The 21,862-nt window shown below is 40.8% G+C and overlaps 1 protein-coding gene across 3 annotated transcripts in view; it reads right to left on the reverse strand.

Annotated features, from left to right (window-relative positions):
• The window catches only part of LOC309686440 (transcription elongation factor A protein 1), a 50,870-nt gene extending 34,843 nt beyond the window's left edge, over positions 1 to 16,027 (reverse strand). The window contains exons 1-9 of one of the 3 annotated variants that reach the window (XM_082499134.1): positions 15,943 to 16,027; positions 15,308 to 15,339; positions 12,158 to 12,223; positions 10,599 to 10,646; positions 9,724 to 9,794; positions 9,043 to 9,116; positions 7,835 to 7,936; positions 7,065 to 7,241; positions 1,579 to 5,728 (exon numbers count right to left, since the gene is read on the reverse strand). In XM_082499134.1, the coding sequence (XP_082355260.1) occupies positions 5,675 to 5,728; positions 7,065 to 7,241; positions 7,835 to 7,936; positions 9,043 to 9,116; positions 9,724 to 9,794; positions 10,599 to 10,646; positions 12,158 to 12,223; positions 15,308 to 15,339; positions 15,943 to 16,011 (693 nt within the window). In that variant the 5' untranslated portion in view covers positions 16,012 to 16,027 and the 3' untranslated portion in view covers positions 1,579 to 5,674. Of the gene's footprint in view, positions 1 to 1,578; positions 5,729 to 7,064; positions 7,242 to 7,834; positions 7,937 to 9,042; positions 9,117 to 9,723; positions 9,795 to 10,598; positions 10,647 to 12,157; positions 12,224 to 15,307; positions 15,340 to 15,942 lie in introns of those variants that run through there. The other 2 variants (XM_082499135.1, XM_082499136.1) reach the window with 2 other exon arrangements.
• Positions 16,028 to 21,862: the final 5,835 nt, after the last annotated feature.

The raw sequence follows: 21,862 nt of genomic DNA on the forward strand, positions 1-21,862 counted from the left end.
TGCTCCAAGCCCTTAATCATCTTAGTTGCCCTTCGCTGGACTCGCTCCAGCAGTTCCCTGTCCCTCTTGAACTGGGGAGCCCAAAACTGGACACAGTATTCCAGTTGTGGCCTCACCAGTGCCGAGTAGAGGGGGAGAATGACCTCCCTCGACCTACTGGCCACACTCTTCCCTATGCAGCCCAGGATTCCATTGGCCTTTTTGGCGACAAGGGCACATTGCTGGGCCATGGATAATTTACTGTCTACCAGGACCCCCAGATCCTTCTCCTCCAAGCTATCTCCCAGCAGGTCAGCCCCTAACCTGTACTGGTGCCTAGCATTCTTCCTCCCCAGGTGCAGGACCTTGCACTTGGTTTTGTTGAACCTCATTAGGTTCTTCTCTGCCCAGCTCTCCAGCCTGTCCAGGTCACGCTGGATGGCAGCACAGCCCTCTGGGGTGTCAGCCACCCCACCCAGTTTGGTATCATCAGCAAACTTGCTGAGGATACACTCTGTCCCCTCATCCAGGTCATTAATGAATATATTAAACAAAATAGGACCAAGTATTGAGCCCTGGGGGACCCCACTGGTTACAGGCCTCCAACTAGACTCTGTGCCGCTGATCACAACCCTCTGAGTCCTGTCCCGCAGCCAACTCTCAATCCACCTCACTGTCACCTCATCTAGCCCATACTTCCTCAGCTTCCTAATGAGGATGTTATGGGAGACAGTGTCAAAAGCCTTGCTAAAGTCAAGGTAGATGACATCCACGACTTTCCCCTCATCCAGCCAACCAGTTATAACATCATAGAAAGCTATCAGATTGGTCAAGCACGATTTACCCTTGGTAAATCCATGTTGACCACTTCCAATAACTTCCTGTTCCTCAACGTGATTGGAGATGACATCCAGAATGAGTCGCTCCAATACCTTCCCAGGGACAGAGGTGAGACTAACCGGTCTGTAGTTCCCTGGGTCCTCCTTCTTGCCTTTTTTGAAGATTGGAGTGATGTCGGCCTTCCTCCAGTCCTCAGGCACCTCTCCTGTTCTCCATGACCGTTCAAAGACGATGGAGAGTGGTCTAGCAATAACATCCGCCAGCTCTCGCAGCACTCGCGGATGCATGCCATCAGGGCCCATGGACTTATGAATGTCCAGCTTGGCCAAGTGGTCTCTGACCCGGTCCTCCTCAACTGAGGGAAAATCTTCCACTCTCCAGACCTTCCCCTTTGCCTTCAGAGGGTGGGATTCATGAGGGACAGCTTTAGCAGTGAAGACCGAAGAAAAGAAGGCATTCAGTAACTCTGCCTTCTCTGCGTCCTCCACCACTAGGGCACCTGTCTCATTCACCAGCGGGCCTACATTTTCCCTAGTCTTCCTTTTTCTATTGATATATTCAAAGAACCTTTTCTTATTGTCTTTGACTGCAGTGGCCAAGCTGAGTTCTGATTGAGCTTTGGCCCTTCTCATTTTCCCCCTACATAGCTTTGTTATATCTTGATAATCCTCATAAGTTGCCAACCCCCTTTTCCAGAGAATGTAAACTTTTCTTTTTTTCCTGAGGTCTTTTTTTCCTGAGGTTCCTCTACCTTTCAAAATTACTGCAAATTCCAAGAAAACAAGTTAAAACAAAATTAACCCACAATATGAAAAAAAATTCAAATCATACTTAGCATTCTCTCAATAAGGTAGCAAAATATAAAATTAGTAAGTGATTTTTTTTTTCTTTTCAGTACCTACAAATCACCGTTCTGTTGTATTATAGAATCATGCACACATTACCATGCAATATATTTGCAAGAAGCCTCTCAAGTGCCTGTTTCACAGCACATGAAAGCTTGACTTCTTTCAGGTAAGTATGGAAAAAGTCTTTAGTACTTTCCCAAACACTGATTGAAATTTATTTCACAATGATAAAAATCGGAAGATTTTACATTTTCCCTAGTACAGAAATAATTTCCAAAGTTAAGATTTCTTATCATAAATAAAATGAGTAAACTAAGTAAATTACATCTTAAAGGTTTATATTAAATATAAATGGCTTATACTTCATAACACAAAGAGCATGTGTTCAGTATTTCTTTATAAAATTTAAGATACACAGGCCTTGTACATATGGCTTCATTTACACCTTACATAGTTTGTTTTCAGTCATATCCATCAATACAAATAGCATCTCTAGATAAAGATGCATCCTAATGATTTCAATGAAGTGCAGTATACTCCATTAGAGAGAACATGTTTTAATTAACAGTTCTAATACCAGTTACAGTGTACAGTACTTTTTACCAATCTACTGTGTTGTAATTATACAAAATAGGAGGAAGAGACCAAATCATACAGCCTTCACCACAGTACAGACAAGAATGGCTGGAAGTTTTGGCTTATAATATGTAATTCAACACGTTTATTAAAAAGTGAGCAACATCTTCCAACAAGAAGTCAGACTTCTGACTGCAAAAAACTGCAGTCAAATTTAAGTACCACTTTGAAATTAAAAACACATTAGGGAGTTACGTACCCATTGAAACAAACTGATCTGCAAGCAAGTTATTCTCCTATCAATGCTATCGCAAGTTTGACAGACATCATCCCCTTCTGGAGAAAGTCTAACATTACAAAAAATCAACTTCGTTATTGGGCAGTTTCAAAAAGTAGTTTATGAGGATAGGACATTCACATTTAAAACACTGACAGTCCAACTTCTCAATTTGAATAGAATATTATGAAAACCCCCACACCAGACTAAGCTATCATTCAGCCTGAAAATACATGCAACTATGACAATAATCCCAGCATCCAATCACTTCAGGTAGTGAAAATGTTCAGCTACAAGATCATAGACACAGCTTTCCAACCAGCTGGGAAGTTACAAAAGACAGGAGCTCAAGGTACACACTGTAATATGGGAGGAGACAGGAGAGGCTTCAAATACATCCTTGGAGTTTCCTTTAGCTTCTGGGCTTCTTAGTAAACCCCAACTACAACATACAAAAGAAAAAACAAACCTGCAAAAAAAAAAAAAAAAAACCACCCCAAACTGGAGGGGAAGAATTCTTCCTAGAATACAGAAATTTGGAATAAGTCACAACATTTACTTACATTTACTTTGGTAACACAGCTCTCTGTAGAAAAAGCAAGCGACAAAACACCAGTATGAAAAAACCTTGTTACGATAGCTGAACATGTGAACAAAGTTAGCACATTAAGCATTTCTAGAAAAACATCTGAAAGTATCATGGAGACAACAGTTGAAGCTGACTTGGATTAAAACACATTAAGTACCAGAAACTGATCACAAACTGTGAACACAGTTCACCAAACTGAAGAAAACGTTATGAAGCTAACGAAGACTGAAGCTAGGACTGATCTCATTTAAACATCTTAGAAATATTTTTTAAAATTCATTCTAACAGAAGAAAGAATATGTGAAATGAGCACACAGTCAATTAGAAGTTGAACAAGACAGCTGAACAGCATTACCAAACAACTTACAAACAGAACAAGAAAATAATAAAGGAAAAAAAAACAGAAGCTGGTGCAGAACTTTGGAAAGATGCCAATATTCAGGGAATTACTTAGACAACAAGGGAATGAGGATAAATCTAGTAACTAACAGAAATAACATATAGTTTGCTTACCAAGTTGCAATTCAGCAGGACTGCAAAATTAGCTAATGCAATTTGGGAATAACTCCAAGCTAGGACACACTGTTTTCTCAACAGAACTTTGGCACAATTACAATAAGAATATTATGGTTTCTTCTGTGAACTAAATTAACTGAAAGACAAATTGGCAGATCTATAGAACAGAGTGACTAAGGGAAAGGACTAATTAAACTTCAAAGTTAATAGACATGCCCTCTCAACCACACAGATGGAACATCCAAAAAGTGTTTCAATACCATTTATAAAGAAACTCCTTTTCAATTTAATGTATTAAAAGATGTTTAATAATCCAGAGAAAGTGGATTAGAAAAGAAAAAAGCTTCCTAAAAATGAAGTGCAATACACATGAAAAAAAGCACTGAAAACTGAGAACTCACAGTAGGTGAACAAGTCAGTTTTCCAGCAGCAGCTGTGTTAAAGAAGGGATACAAAGGCATAATTCCCCATTTATGTATCTGTACTGGCAGATGCCTTGGATGTAAATCCATATACACTGTAAGAGGATCATTGGATTAAGCTGGGAGAGGAGAAGGTACCTTAAATGCAGGTATGAAAACCTGTGCTGATATGATAGATGCATCCAAAATAAGAATATTTTCTGCTTGCAAACATATTACAGTATAGAACATTGTTATAGAGCATATTATGTACTAAAAACTGTAGTGTATTTTTTAAACATTCCTAGTGCGGTGACAGCCTCCGAACTCTACAGAAGAACAGCTGTTCCCAGTAGTAAATTATGGCTCTTAACTGCAAAATGCTCTTGAGTGTGCATCAATTTCTGTAACCCAGTGCATCTTAAAATTTTAAGCTTCTGAAAGAAGAGACATTCAGTATCTTTTAGATTTACTTTTTTCCCCACAGTAGATCTTCATATTCCTAGGCTATACTGATCTAGAGAAATGTAGAGCAATCTGTTTGAAAATAAAATTATTTGTTCTTTTTCAGAAAAAAAATAAAGTCTCAACATGCAATAGAAGAAAGTATTAGATGGTATCAATTTAAAGTTTAAGTTATATCCCAATTGAACTTATATTTCTATTTAAAAAATAATTCAAATTAGTCAGTCTGTTACAGCTGAGACTTCAACAACACACAAAACTACACAGCTGTGTTGTTTTCAGTTAGTTACTCCAAAGCAGATAGAAAAATCAAAACTATAGGCTGTAACTGTTCATGTGAAATATATCAACATTTCTACACAAATGAAAGCTACAAAGACTAAAGCACAAGATGAATATTCAGTATGAATATTTTTAAATGAAACTTGAATCAATCCTATGCACTTCTTCAGCGTTCCATTCCAAGTCAGCATTTGTCATGAGTTTACAGTAATAAAAAGAAAACAGACAATGAACAACAAATGATGGTCTAACAAGGAATGAGTCCCTTTAGAATTTCCACAGTATCTACCTATATGAAAACAGTTAAAAATTGAGGTGGTTTAAATATAAAAAATATCTTTGCTGACTTCTAGCCATTCTAGGAGAACAACCCCCCTTATCTGGAGTACAATAAACATTTAGTATTTAAAGCTTTGTCCTTCGTAACATTTATTCTATCATCATATGCCCACTATGTTACATGTTGTGTACTTTATGCATCCATTACATAATGTTCTAGTATGTTTTCAATGAGTATGAAGAACAAATGTCTCAAGCATAACTAAACTGGTCACATTTATGTTGCTCACTTAAATTTAGCTTTTAATTACTTGTACAAATAGTTTAAAATTCCACAATCAAAAAAAAAATCAGGTGTCTTAAAACAGTATGCTCAGTTTACATTCTGTCATTGTTACCTAGCTGCCCTATTCATACAGTCCCACCAGTGGATGATTAATACTAAAAAGATTACTGTTTCTTACATATGTGTATTATTTAACCCTCATCCTAAGTATAAATTTGCAACACAGTAGTAACATTGCAGGTATAGAAATAATGCTTCCTATCAGGCATATGAAAAGATTAACACTCTACCACAGTTGATGCTGGTGCATTTATATAGAAGGCTTCTCATATCATTTCAGTCTATGGGAGGTAGTTGTTTGTCTATGAATTGCTTTACATCCATCATCTCCTGTTTAAAGATAAAAGTATGCATTAGTTGAAGTTCCCTGCTAATATACATTTAGCTACACTAAATCATGTTTCAACATTTCAGTTCTAATTAGCAGCTGGGCTACAAATATTGACTAATTAGTTACTTGATAAAATCATACTACTTTGCACACAAGTCAAGGATGATAACTCTTCAAGGCACTAGGCACTCAAAAGAGGCTCAAATACAAGAAAAATAGCAAAGACTACTTTTTCTCTCTTTCTGGAGTAGGCAAGTTTACACATTAATCACCAAATGATCTGAGTAGCACCAGGCTGAGCAAGGATAGAATTTGAATGTAGCTAAGGCCATAGCTTCCTGTATACTTCAAACTTTTGCAAGTTAGCAGCAGTGTGAAAAGCCAGCAGCTCCCCTTCGTAACCATTCAATTCAAATTCCTTCCTGAAGGAAAAGCAATACAGCGAACTAAACTTGGAAACCAATCCACATTTAAAATAATTTCATTTTAATATTTTTTGTAAGAAAGAGCACATTAATATATTCATGTGACAACTAATGTGCCAAAGAGGTTGTTCAAAGGTACAGTTCCCACAAGATGCAGCAATCCAAATTAACAAAAGTTACTGCTGCTGACAAATGGCAGATGTGTTCCTTGCCTCCTCCTCTGTTTCTTGCTCCTACCATTTACTTTGTGTGAGTTCTGATGCTTCATCTCACTACAGCTGCAAATACTGAAGCCAGCAGCTTTTGCCATTTTACTAAGTTAAATGGTCAAAGAATTTTCTGATCAGCTTCAGAGCTGGTGCAAGGAAAAGAGGGCCACAAGGTCACAAGCAGAGGGAACTAGTCCACCCCTTTCTGGCAGCAGCAACCCATTACATCAGCTCAGCTGCCTGCTGAGTCAGAACCATAAATATAGGTTCTGAGGCTGTGTCTCCCATAGCTGTGAGAATAAGCCTTCCAATTCAGCGTTGTTTTTTTGGGGTTGGGTTTTTTTTTGGTTGGTTTTTTTTTTTTTTAGTACACAAATACTAAAAATTAGGGGGGTGGGAGGGGAAGAGTATTTTATAGACCAACTAGCCAAAAATATAATCTTACAAGGAAGTTCCCACTAGTCATATAAACTTTTGCTTTGGATGCTTTTTGAGCCAGACATTCAGTTACTCACTAAAATAAGTCAGTAGCATCAAGCACTTGTTTAAAAGAAAAAAAAAAAACACACACACACACAAAACCGAAAACAAACCACCAAAAAAACCCCAAACCCCCCAGAAATCCAGCCCAATACATATTTGTTTTGAGGGAAAAAAAATTAACCGCACCCAGCTAAAACATTGTCTATTACGAAAATTACCTCAATACATGAACTATGCATCATGCCAGAGTAAGTCCTGAAGGTTACATTGGCTGGATTTATCATACTCTTTAGCTTCTCAACAGTGAGAGAACCAAACATTAAAGGAACCAATGGGTCACAGTCCCCATGGCACTGAAGAACAGCAATGTCCTTGTTGACACCACTGATAGGGCCCTGTTACAGGTGGAATGAGAGGGGAGAAAAAAGAAACAGTAAGTGGAAGCAAGGCTAACATCTTCGAGAGAAAATAACCCCATGCCACTATGCCCTGTGGCATGACAAGTAAGTTGAATTCTGAAGGGAAAAAATGCAATGTATAGTCCGCAAGCTCCTTATGAAGTAAGCTCTGCGCCTGACAACACATTAAATTCAAAAGCCTGCAAATAAAATTCTGGCACAAATTTCAGAACAGAATAGCACGATTTCTGGCCAAAAGAAAAAAGTTATACTTGGTTTAAATACCTAGTCTCTAATAAGATAGTGGCTTGCAGATGGAACAAACAGAAAATTCCTCTTCAAGGAAAATTTGCTGCATCCTTTAAGTTTCCTAGGAACGCCATTTTAAGCAGAGATAGCTAGTGAGTATTTCCTTGTTTTCCCTGCTTGCCAAACTCTCAAACTCCAGGGCCTATTTTAAAAATTTCTCAGTTATCAAACAACTGTCCATGTTCAGTAACAATTATGGCCACTCATTCTTGCACAAGATACAACCTTCAGATATACTCGTTCCCCAAATGCAAACTAGCTTATGAAAGAAGCATAAATACCTGAGGAAAAGAAGCCCGTAGGGGAAGCCAACAGCTGAGGGCTACAACACCTGCTAATTTTTGTTGTGTTGTAAGAGCTGTATACAATGATAAAGCACCTCCCTAAGATAAAGAGATACAAGTATTAGAATGGTGGTAGTAACGTTCCTTTTCACGCTTGTTTCAAGATCTCTGGTTTCTCCTTTAAAGGTCTTTTTCTATTCCAACCTATTCTTCCTTAGAACCAACACTGAAAACAGTATTCCTGTACAACATTTATTTTGCTTTTTTTCCCCCTCCAAGTCCATGTGATCAATTCAGAAGTAAAACAAGAAATCTACTGTAACTAACAGCTCGGAAAAAACCAACCAAACAAATCATTAAATAAAGCACTATCACTCAGGACAGTGTTATCGCTACTTTAATATATTAATTTACTTGCATGCAGACTGAAGAGTTGGTGTATGGACCAATAAGTCTATTAATCTACCTACTGCAGATGTCTTATAAGTATGAAGGGAAGAATTTCCCAAATAAATCCAGACCATCAAATATCTACCAAATTAAATTAAAAATACTAGCGAGATTTGCAAGCAAAGCTACACAAGTATCATTCATAAAGACTTTAAATAGACTATTAATTTTAGTACCTTTTTTCTACATGCATGTTCATGTAGAATAGTAGTGAATAGTAATTATTTGCACAAAACTGAAAGATTTAATTTGCTAAGGCAAAGGAAAACCGACATCTTAAAATTATCAAATGTGGGAAGCTTTTTGGAAAACAACAGACACGTTGAAATAATGAGCTTATGAACTTTGTGCAACAGAAGAGATAAAAGACAAGCTGGTACAGTCTGAAGGTCGACGTGAAGGAGGAATTCACAGGAGGAATGCACACGCTGATACCGAAACTGCTGCGACTCCTAAATAGATGCTGAATGTGTATTGCTACAGATGTATTTAACCAATAATAGTTTGTGTGTATAAGTTTAAAGGACAATGAGCACAAGACACGATGCTAACCCACGTTGTAGTAAAAGTATATAACACTTCAAGCTTTGTAATAAAACGGCTTCAGCATGATCATATTGGTCTGCGTCTGAATCCCACCGCAGCAGAAGCATCTAACATCAGTTCTTTTCCATTCAAGTGTCTGGATTTCCCACCTTAGGAAAGATAGGTTACTGCCCTAGAAAAAGACACATTTCTTTCCAACCACGCCTTACCTGAGAAAAGCCTCCCAAAATAATTCGATTAGAAGGAATTCCATTTTTTACTTCTTGATCTATCAGTGCTTTAACTGCAATATAAATAAAGGCTGGTAGTTAAAAACCACTCCATTCTGTAGAAAATCTAGAAGAGGAAAGAGACCTTCTCCATGATGTCAACAGAAAGCTAGTGAAAGGAAAATTTAATCTGCTATACATTAAAAAGTATCAAAAGATCTAGAGCACGATCAGCAATTCCAGTCCCACTGCACCAAAGAGAAAAACATGCAAGTCAGTCTTGCAAAAGTCCCACTGCCAGGAAGATGGTATTCTCTTCCAACTATCCAGCATCACAAGTGGATGCTTGCGCAGCTCTAACCTGCCATGCTACCCAGAAGCTCTTGTAAAAACCTGAACAAGCAGGTACACTGGCTCCCATGTACGTTTCATATTTGAGAGTATGAAGCGTTTGTACTGGTGAATGACTCTACATACTCATGAAGTTTTTTAAAAAAAGAAAACAAACAAACAAAAAAACCAAAGTATGCACTTAAGTAAACTTTGGTCAGCAATAATACAATATATACATATTACTTTCTCTAACGATTTTGTCTTTGGAAAATCTGTTTCAGACTCATAATTAATTCTTAAGAATACATGGAAGTACTTTTAAGGCATATAAAGTATTCCTAAGCATACCATTCTCCGCTGCCTGCTTGATCCCAGCTTCATCTTCCTGTGAATCTGGAGAAAGTCCAATGATATCAAACCTTCCAAAAAATATCAACAAGAGCATTACTCATTAGAGCATCCACTCCACTTTCTTAAAACACAAATAATAAAATTGGGATATTTTCCAGATAATAATGTTAGTTGACATATTAGTACCAACCGCCCACAGTTTACAAGAAATAGCAGACAATCTGTGAATGTGGCTAAAAGGTTAGATCTAGTCAACAAAGCTTTTCTGAATTTTACTATCTTCTGTAACTTACTGCAAATATAGCATTTCAGTTTTGATACTTGCTCCAAAAATATCAGCAGGAATTTCAATTTATCAGTTGCATATACAAAATTAAAATACTGTTTGAAGAAATATAGGAAAACCAAATACAAGTTACTTGAGGAAAAAAAACTGAAGAGGACTGGTTTAAGACCATTGAAATCTACCATATTTTTCTTGCTTTCTGTTCAGAACGGATGTTCTAAAGAACAGTTTCTAGATATCCCAATGACCCACCAAATATTACTCACTAGTAGCAATTAAATTTCCACTCCAAGTCTCTACAACTCTTGACTATGAATTCACACACAATACAGACTATACTTGTAAAATGAAGTAGGTTTTGTATTTTAAGACATACAGATTAGTCCTGAGCAATAACCATTACCTTAGGTACACAAGGAATTAGAGTGCCCTTTTAGAAGAACAGAACTAAAGCAAAAAGGCTTTTATAGTTAGATCTGATTAAAACTAGACATTCAGGTTGTTCATGATTTTTAATTAAGAATAATGAGTTCAAACCCCTAGATATCTTTTGATTAGAATCGTCTGCAATTGAACAAATACTTACCATGATGGCATAGCCATGTTCATGTTCAAAGAAACTGGCATAACCGGCCTAGAAATGAGAATGAACAACACTAGACATAAGATAAATACTGAAATTAATAACACAGATGCAGTTATGTCATGAAATTAGGTATCCTTAATTTTGTCTTACTTTTAAACCATAACTAATATTAGCCACTTTGTAGCATCTCTTCAGGAAATCTCTCTTAAAACCTGCCAGCCCAAACACATTTAATATTCAGAGCTGAATTAGCACCCTATGGAGAGCAAGCAAAACATTAACGGGCTCCTTTATATAAAAATATGTGATATGTGTGCACACATATATAGCATATACATATAAGATATATATATCACACACACATACCTCATTTAATTATTTCTAAGTAACAGTTATTTATCACAGTTCTATACACATGCTCAGTGGATGAAGGCACCTTACACAGCAGCATCAGCAAACGTAAGGAAGCAGCCAAATGCGGGACTGTGGCAGACATGAGTCTGGCCACACATGCTTCTCTCAACAGCAGGATCTGCTTAAGCAGTGCCTGCCTTTATTGCACAACTCATTCCCACCCTTATGCTGCTGTATGGCATCTTTTCAGATATACCAAGGTCACAGTCAATGGACCATACCATGGATCAAATCTGGCTATAGTTTTGACCTACTGAAATTGAGGAACACAAGTTCTGCAGGGAAAGACTGAAAGAGGACAAAGGGTAAGCAAAAAGAAGAGCAGATACTGCTAAGCTCTTTCTGAATGGCTCAGCAAAGTGTAGCCATGTGGTAAAATAAATAAATAAATCACAGCCCAGTAATCAGTAACACACCAAAACATCGCTTACTTATTTCCTATCATCCCTGCTCCACATCTCCCAAGACTATCGGAGAAACAGACAATCTGAAGTTTGTGTTAAAATAAATCAAGATTATATTTAATTAGTTATTCTATCATTAGGTAAATACTAGATAGATCTTAATGCTTTATTTACTGACTCCTGACCCTGCTCGGGAATATTTCACTTCTCAAATTGCACAAAGACAGCTCAAATTGCATTATTTGCTGAAAATACAAATATCCTGTGAATCTTTGAAACTTGCTGTAGGTAACAAGGAAATTTCATCTACTATACGTGCACCTGAGTTTAACAAGTACATGTACCTAATACAAAGTATATTTAATAGTAAGATAAAACAAAATTACTCCTTCTTTCCTTCTTAAGACTGGCTTTTAACAAATGTTTTTTGGGGAAAAAAAAAAATCAACAAACAACTCAATCCACTGAAAACAAAGTCAAAACCATCTAACTTTGCACATAAAACTTTCCAAATATATTTTAAGTCTGAATTAGCAATAACAGCAAAGTATGAATAAAAATGCAGTTTTGCCATAAAGTAAATCACAGAGCAGTTCCTAAAAATAACAAAATACTTAATAGCATGAACATTATTTTAGCATGGTGCAGAGACACACAAATCCCACTTGACTTCATTGTCCATCCAAGTGCCTTAATAAGGAACTACAGAAAAATGTAAAACAAGAAAAGTTACAAACTTACGCATGTGGGCAAATGTATTTTACATGGGGGCTTTTGATACCTGCAAGCGCTTCTGACCATCCATGCCTGTTAACAAAAAAATATATTAAATGGCATTTATGTTTTGGCTTAACTCTTATTTCTATGTTGGTGTAATAGCACAGAGAAAGTATGAAATATGCCGAATTAGACCAATATAAAGACATTTCTACAAAATTTTTACATCAAGTGCAGTATGCTATGAATACAGCACTAAACTTAAAAGGTTTGTTCTGCCTCTGAATATTTGTTGCATATATACAGTCAAGGACGCTTCATCTAATTTGACTACCATAGTTGCGGCACAGCTGCAGAAGTGCCACTTTGGCTCTAGGCAAAGTCTGCTCTGTATCTGGCTGGGTTTATTAACCGGGGTGCTACAACTATGAACACAGGTATTCTGCTTCCAAGCAGCTCTAGCCTAGAGGCTGCTTTGCTGCTCCTGTAAAGTTAAGGCAGCTTCTTCCACAGCCAACTTTGCTTTTTCTGAACCAAATTTCTTGATGCGGGAGAGCAGCAAACTGATATCTAAGCTAACTTCACTAAATTATCAGACCTATTAACTTTGGCTCAGCTGAGCTCAAATGCTCTCAGATTCAGGCAGTCCTGAACAACACCCCACATTGCAGGTAGCTTTTTAATCTCGAGCATGTGCTGTATGAATGCACAGAACAACGCGAGATCTGCACAGCAGATGAGTTATCAAGCTTCCTACGAACCAGGAAACTGGAAAGCATAATTTAAATAAACAGCTCTGAAAGACTCACTCCAGGGCTCATCTAGACACGAACTGAGCTGGACCCAAATCTGAACCTGTGCAGAACCACTGTCTGTGCCCACACTTTGCTTTCTAGAACACTTAGTAGTACCTGTATTTCCTGATTTTTTTCATTATTCAGTGCTCCTAACTCACACACTAAACTAAATACTGGAAAGTTGATTCTAAGCAGAAAACACCTGTAACAAATTTATCAGTGACACAGCTGAACTAATCAGACCAACAGCAGACAAGCCATAAAAGCGTATTTGGTTTAGTTTTAACATCATCCTGAAAAGTTAATGTATGCTACCTAAAGTTAAAGACATTTCAAACACACAGACAGCACAGACATTTGAAACACTGGCTGTATATCTCAGCCTACTTGCTACCAATACTTTTATATATACAATTAACAAATTGTGTGTGATATTACAGACGGCCAAATAAGAATCTAAAGGAGAAATACAACTGAGAAAAAATAGTTAAATAAGAATTTGGGGACAATTTTTAGCCAACTATAAAGATTAATTTGACAAATTTGGAAAGCAACATCATATACACATTTATGCAGACTCCTTAGAACAATCCTCTATTTTGTACCTTTTGTTCAGATTTTGACAAGTATGTACCAATCTTTAAGTGCCATTTATATAGGAGCTAAGAGAGAAAAAGAACATAACCTCTGTTAGACACTTCTTACAGTAAGAGAAATACAGTTGGTAAACTGAAGTGAGCAATTTAAAAATTCACGTGAAGTAGAACAAGTCAGTTTAAACTGTGGGAAATTATAAAATTGTTAATTAGCTCTCTTCAGACAATTCTTTTTTGAGTCATTACTATGGATTTTGGGAAAAAAAATGGCAGTATGTCAAAGGCAGTTTTAGCTCATCTAATCTGCAGGAGATGAGAGGAAAAAATACAGTTAAATCACCATATTTCCACAGAGGTGTTTTGACTTGCTAATGCATACATTCCAGTATGCTCAGTACATTTGCAAGCTTGAGGACTGTGTGTTAGCTTTGTCACCAAAATGGAAATACCACATTTGTATAAGACATGCAATTTCTGTTAAAGAGCAAACCTTTTTTTTTTTTTTCCCCTTGCCAAGGCTAACATCGACCCTATTTGCAAGAACTCAAATTCCAAAGACTCAAAAGACTCTGTAATCACTTGCTGAACATTTGGTGCCAAGATGCAGGAAGCACCGCTGCCTCAGCTGTGTCCCACCAGCAGAAAGGAAGAGGGATAATGCAAACAAGGTGGTGTGTCAGCACAACAAATGAGAGCAATCATCTCCATTAGCAGAATACTGCCAAGTGCATGGACTTGACTCTTTTTAACTCACTAAGCGTCCAGGTTACACAAGTTTCAATTCTGACAGCAGATTTTTGTTTTAGTTCTTCAGAAAAAGTTTATGTATTAAACATTGCAAGTTTCGATCTACAGGCAACATTCAAGTTCCAGGTAACAAAATGGAATTATTTAAAAAAAAAAAAAAAAGTACTTGTTCCCATAAGGGTGCACAACAGACAAAATATTCATGCTACTTATTTTCAGTATCTAAGTGCCAATTCTTTTAAAGTCTTCTGCCAAAAAAAGGTTTCAAGACACTCCTAAATTGTTAATTCAATGGCTTTACTGAATGTATGTATATATCTCAGCACACACAAGCTTCAAATGGAAATATTACACCACACCCAGAATGCCTCCCAGAAATTCCCTGTCTTTCCATTTCTACTCAAACGTGGAAATAACAGGAGCAAAGCAAACAGGTTATTTCACAGCTTGTTTGGGGTTTTGGGGGGACTCTGAAGACCATATTTCAGAGAGAGAAATCTGTAGACATTAAGTGACTACATAAGGTGACTACTTAGAAGTTTGCTTAGATAAATCAAGTAAGCCTAGATTTTAATCTAAGTGTGGCATACTGAAGTGTGAAACGCGACATGGCCTAACTGCGCCTACTAGCAAACCTGCAATCCACAAGTCTGGAAAAAAAGAGAACTCTAAATTTAGACAAGCATTAGAATAACCAGGAACCCACTCTCGGGAAAGCAAAAGATCAGAAACCCACAGACCTCTTTTCTCCACCAAGGCTGACTCAAGAACAAAAGAGGGAGCACGTTCAGACCAAATTAGGTAAGTGATTGAAAAGAGAGAAGAAAAAGGGTTTGAGGACTTATGCAGGGAAATTTTATGTAAATAGTTGTCACCATCATTACAGCATATATGAAGTTTCATCCGTTGTTAGCCACTGCAGTCAATTAAGGGAAAATAAGAAGTAACTTTTAACTGCTCATGTCTTAAAACCACACAGCCCTATATTTGAAACTATAATAACTATTAAGTCTCTAATAGATCTTAATACATACCCGGTATCTCCCAATCCATGAAGAAAAATGACCTAAAGGGAAGAAAAAAAAAAAAAAAAAAAAAAACAAACCAAAACACAAGAACAAAAACAAACAAGAACATAGCCGTGTAAGATCACTAAACAGTAAACGCACCAAACCCACGTACCACAGACGCCCACACGAGATCACACCCAGTTCGGAGCACGACAACGACTTTCTCAGAAGAAAACTCTCGCTCCGTTCACTTCCCGCCCGGAGCCTCCCCGTCGCCATCAGCGGGCGCGCCCCGCCCCGGGCCGCCGCTCGGCGCCGCCGTCCCCAACCCCGCCCGGACACCCGTGACCTTCCCCTCGCCCGGCGCCCACTCCAACCGCGAAGGCAGCGGGACCCCCGCCCGGCTCTGACAGGAAAGTAACGGGACAGACCCGTCCACCTGCCTGGCCCGGGCCGCCCCGCCATTCCCCCTCACACCGAGCAGGCGGACCGGGCCTGACGGCGGCGTCGCCCCCAGGCCGAGGGGCCGCTGCGGCCGTCCTCCACCCGGGGCCGGGGCCGAGGCCGCAGCGGAGAACAAAGCGGGGCGCGGGGCCACCGCCCGCCAGGACGGACCCCTGCCCGCCGCTCCCCCTCCCCCGCCCCGACCCAGCACTCACGGCAGCCGTCGCCTTCCTGGCGGCCGGGACGATGGCGGGGAGCGGCGCCGACATGTTGTTGCCGCACATACACCGGGCTGCGAGGCGGCCAGCGGGACACCGGCCAGGAGCGGGGAGGCGGGGCGGGCTCCGGGCCAGGAGGGCGGGGGAAGGGGGGCGGGCGTCGGGGTGGGGTGGGAGGGGCGCGGGCGGGCGGCAACGGGGTCCGCTGCGGCAGCCGGGGGCGGAGGAGCGGCCCTGGCGCCCACAGCCCCCCGCGCACCGGAGCGCGCCGCCGCCGCCGCCCCACTCCCGGGCAGCGCCCCCCCCGCCAGGCCATCCCCGGAGCCGATTGGCTGCCGCCGGGGCGCGAGGTGAGGGCGGGCCCGGAGGCGGCCGCGCGTCTGAGGGGAGCCGCTGTCGCCTGCCCGTGAACGGGCGGCTGTGAGGTAAAAGATTAACGGGGCCTCCGCGGAACAGCCGCAGCGATCTTTGGCCCCTGCTTTCGGCCTTGTACGTGCCTTCCCGGGCCCGCCTGCTGCGTGTGTGAGAGGCGCCGGCGGCGTGGACTGCGGCCTGGGCTGGGGTAGGCCGGCGGCAGTTAAACGCCTGGTAGGGGAAACTCCTCAGGGGAAGCCCGGCAGAAGCCCGGTGCACTGTGGAGCGGCAAGTCTGCATGCACTGTTTAAAAGACAGGCTCTGCACAGCTGGTTCTGTCTTTGGCTTTCCAGTGGTTTCAAAGAGTTTGAACTGTCTTTCACCTTTAAAACCACCTTTCAAATAGCCAGATATACCTGCCAGATGATATTGCACTTTTCTAGTATAATTTGTACATGTCAATGGTTTGTTTCCTGTAAAAAATCATTTTTATGCTGTATTATCAGGCTTAGGGAAATTACAGTATTCTTAAAGAGGTAAATATTAAAATAGTAAGTCATGGGAAACGGGAAAACCAGCAAACAGCATCGTTGGACAGAACTCATTTGTCCTCATCAGATCAGATGCCTTCATCACCAAATTAAATCTCTTGGTTTACAGCCAAAGAGTCAATGGTTCTCATTCATCTTGAAATGTATTGGGCTATTCAAGCACTCCGTATTGAAATAACTGGATCATTCCAGTCCATTCTGAATACTTAGACCAGCTCTGAGTAAGTATGGCAAACACATTTTTATCAAAATGAAATACTTTGTTCTTTGTCTTCTATTCCATACATCTTTGTCAGATATTTCCTCCCAGAAAGTCAATCTACTCATTGTATTTGCTGGGTGGTATCTGGCTAACATGGATGCTTTTTAGGCAGCTCAAACAGCAGCTGGATGCACGCTACACTTCTTTCACATCGTTCCCACTGGCATGTTCCATACCAGGCAGGGATGTTTTTTTCACAAAGCTTTTGCTCGACAACGTTAATATTTCTATCAGCATGGCTGCGTAAAATAATGTTGGAGAAGCCTTTGCGCCAACTGTGTAACACTAAGCATGCAGCCTCTTTTGCCATGATTGTTAGGCTGCTTTGATACATAGTGTTTATGTATTATGCCAGGGGATGCCTGTTACTGCTAAAATTGGGTTATTCTTACAGGTAGCTTTTTGTGTTTTGGTATCTTATCATACAAGTGACATTTTTCTACCTAAATTCAAGGTTCTGATTAAAGTAGTGAGAGCTTTACAAAGCAAAGCGTGCTTTATACTATGTATTTTTCCCTATCCTAGTGACTGAAATGGACTTAGATGAGACAGTTGGTCCATACTAGCATTTCATTGTGATTTTTTATTAATTTTTTTTTAAGGGGGTAAGAAGCTCGAGAGGTGGGCCCATGCCAACCTCATGAAGTTCAACAAGGCCAAGTGCAGGGTCCTGCACCGGGGTTTGGGCAGTCCCAAGCACAAATACAGGCTGGGTGGAGAATAGATTGAGAGCAGCCCTGAGGAAAAGGACTTGGGGGTGTTGGTTGATGAGAAGCTCAACAGGAGCTGTCAATGTGTGCTCACAGCCCAGAAAGCTAACTGCATCCTGGGCTGCATCAAAAGAAGCGTGGCCAGCAGGGCGAGGGAGGGGATTCTGCCCCTCTGCTCTGCTCTGGTGAGACCACAGCTGGAGCCCTGTGTCCAGTGCTGAAGCACAAGAAGGATGTGGACCTGTTGGAGCAGGTTCAGAGGAGGGCCACAAAGATGATCCAAGGTCTGGAGTACCTCTCCTATGAGGACAAGCTGAGAGTTGGGGCTGTTCAGCCTGGAGAAGAGAAGGCTCCAGGGAGACCTTATATTAGCCTTCCAGTACCTAAAGGGGACCTACAGGAAAGATGGGGAGGGACTCTTTATCAGGGAGTGTTCAAGTATTCACCCCTGGAGGTGTTCAAGGCCAGGCTGGATGGGGCTTTGAGCAACCTGGTCTAGTGGGAGGTGTCCCTGCTTATGGCAGGGGGGTTGGAACTCGATGATCTTTAAGGTCCCTTCCAACCCAAACCATACGATGATTCTGTGACTCTAAGCTATACAGATTTCATACTGAAACTGACAAATTTCTGCAATGTGATTTCCATTTCACCCTTATTTACTCTCAGAAGGGACTGAGCCGTGGCGTGACCTTTTCTCCAGGACATAATCTGAAGCAGCCGTTCAACATGGAAGGTGATTTTGGTCAAGCAAACGTTTCAGGACTGAAAGCGGGCTATTACACCGAGAAGTACCGGGTGACTGTCACAACGGGAACTGGCTTTTCTGCTCTGTGACGTCTCCGCGGCAGCTTACCTCATGCTGTTCGTCACTACGGTGAAACTACACCCTGCACCCCCTGCGCCAGAGGGCGGCTAACCTCCCGCCAGACCCATATACCGATTGAAACTGCTCTATCTTTTTCCAGTAGGTCCACTTTTTAGATTAAAATAATAAAAGTGGTCAAGTACTGCAGCAGTACATGGGAAGTCTCGAATACTAATGCACGTTTCCGCCCCTCCTCGCCGGCGAGGGAGGCTGCGCGACACTGCTGGGAAGGCACGGGAGGCGCGGTTTACGGCTCTGCCGTAAAGCAGCTCGCCGAGGGGAGTGCCGCTGCCGCCCTTGGGAGGTGAGCGGACATGAGCGGGAATGGCGGGAGCAAGGCTCTGGAGCTGCTGCGGTCTCTGCCCAGGGTCAGTCTGGCCAATCTAAGGCCCAGCCCAGGTTCCAAAAAGCGGGTGAGTGCCTGCGGCTTTTTCGGGTGGATCGCGGGCATGCTTTCCCTGCGGCGATGGGACTCTGCCTCAGCAGCGGGCACACCCGGCCTTGGTGGCGATTGCCTCGAGGGCTGTCAGAAGATCTTTGAGGAGGCTGCGGCACGCCCAGGAGAGCGGCCTCGCCAGAATAGGCGTGGGAAGGCTGAGGGGTTGTTGGCAGTGTTGTGTGTGGTGGTCCTGTTCTTGCCCTTTGCATGTTTTGTAGCCGGTGTGTGTGGCCATCCCCACAGAAAACTGGCTGATGAATCGCCCTAGCACAACCCTAGGGCCATCGTTGGGGACTGGCAGACATAGTAAAAAAGAATGGATTACTGTTTATGGGATGGAATGATATATTTGAAAAGGGAAGGTTAAAAGGCTTAAAAAGAAAAGGAATGTGATGCCAGCCAGCACTTCTTGTTACTATTGCTTTCTGTCTCTTTGCAAAGTAATAGAGGAGTAAAGAAAAGAAACCAGGAAGAAACCCACCTGGTTTGAGGGAAATATCAGTGAACTGGGGGAGAACTTCAAGGGCTAAAGTCATAAGAATAGAGAACTGACAGGGAGCACCAAGCAGCACTTCCCTGTCAGTGCTCAAGGCTCCCTAGAGATCTAGAGATGCCTACAGTGCTGGTGAGTACTGTATAGCTGTAACCCGTTAGACCTGTGACAACACAAGAGAATGGAAATTTCTCCCCCCCCCCGTCAAGTTACTTACTTCACTCAGAGCTGTGAATGCCCATCTTGGCCAGGGTCAAGCAGAGCTGGAAGAAGCAGTCCTGTACAGGACTGGAGTGGTGATTCTTAAGGTCTTTCAAAGTAATCCAAGCTCCAAAACGGTATTTTTGGGCTTAGCAACCAGAAGTTGTGAAATAGTCTGAACTTGAGGTTTATTAGAACTTTCCTACCAGTGTTTGTTCTCAGGATTTTTTGTTTTGGAAGGTAGCTGTTATGTTTGGGAAAACACTTTTTTTTTTTTTTTTTTTTTTTAAATCTTGAAATCAGAGATTTTTGTATGCTCATTGTGTCTTTAACAAGTAACTTATGACTCCATCTAGGAAAGGAGCATTTTTTCCCCATGTTACTGCAACTGTTTGCCTTCAGTTAGAGTTTGTACAAGTGACCTCAGCTCTGTTTCTCTAATATTTTTTCTTCTGGTGTCTGATAACCTTATTCTGTGATTAATGAAGTTCTCAAATAAGCCGATTTAAGAGCATTTGACCTCACAAACAAGTTGCAGTAAAAAAAAAGTTTTGATGGGCTCCTCTGACAATCTGAAGTCTGGTCAATGTAATGATACATTTGTGACCAGATATTGTTGGTGTATTTGTGTTAACTAAAGTCGCCGCATAATCTGGTGTGTGTACAGGCAACTGCCAGAAAGGGTGGGCCGGCTGTCCCCTCCCTCTGTCTCCAGTTGCTCGCACCTGCTTTTTTTCGTTTATTTTGTACTGCTGCTAGATGTTGTGCAGTCAGCCAGAGCAGGGAACTAAACCAGCTGAAAATTAGTTACACAAAAGTTAGTTTTCATCTAGTTTAATTCCTTGACCTGCCCAACGCAGAGCAACACAACTGCTTATGTCAGCACAAGAGGTTCTGTGAGTAAAAGAAGCATAGCGTGTGGGCTGGGGACAAGTCGGCTTCCTTTGGTGGCAGGGATAGTCTAGTCTAGCATAAAGCTGCACTTGAACTCTATACTATTTAGTATTAATACAGGTAAGATGTGCATCTTAGGTCAGACAATGTTCCAAATACATTAATGCATTTATTATTTTTTTTACTGCATGTCCATACTGACTTTTATACTAATATTTCAGTAGCATTTCAGTGCTACATAACTTTGGAAAACTTACAAACACAATAAAGAGTGTGAAACATCAAATTTTATGTCTTTATGATGTTAGGCTAATAATCAAGTACCATGATGTAATGAGCAGTTTTCAGACCTGAGTTTTACTCAATACTCTGTGCTGCAGTCTAACTGCATAGAGTGATTTGTAAGATTAGGGGTGCTCAAAGTTTGGCTCTCTAAATGTTGAATAAAAAAAATGAGAAATTGAAGAGGCTTACTGCCGTCCCTTTAATAACGAATTATTTGCATTATTATTTATCCAACAGTGACTATGCTGTGACTTAACCCAAGTTAGCTTATAAGCAGTACAAATACTGTTTAGAATGTGTTGCTTTACATGTCTCCCAGCCTGACTGATTCACACTGAGGAACACAATGGAAAATAGCAAATTGTGAATTGTGTTGTACAGATATGAGACTAGTTAAGGACATGACATTGCTCCTTCCACATGCGTTCACACTCTAATGAATGTTTGCTTAAATGGGAAAAACTTTGTAAGATCAAATGGATCTATCAAAGGGTGCACAGCCTCTTGGAGCTGAACACTGAACTCTATCCCGTGCAGCACGGCAGTAAGGATCCTGAAGCTTGTGGCTCTGTCATCCCTGACAGAGCATGAAAAAAGTCAAAGTGAGCCTCAGTGCTGCAAATTCTTCAGTATATTAATTAAATGAAGTCACCTTACACAGAAAACTTTGTTAGGCCAGTGAGCTGGCACTGCTTCCTTTAATAGCAGTCACCCCCAGCTGCTCATTGCCACCCTTGCTTACTGCCTGTTTTGTAATCCTATGGATATTTGCACACACATGAATTGTACTGAGTGTTGCAACTGACCTAGATTTTATTTAAAACAAACAAACAAAAATTTTCCTTTTGCTTATCTCTCTGATC

The sequence above is a fragment of the Vanellus vanellus genome (genome assembly GCF_965231255.1).
Source record: "Vanellus vanellus genome assembly, chromosome: 2".
NCBI lineage: Eukaryota > Metazoa > Chordata > Aves > Charadriiformes > Charadriidae > Vanellus > Vanellus vanellus.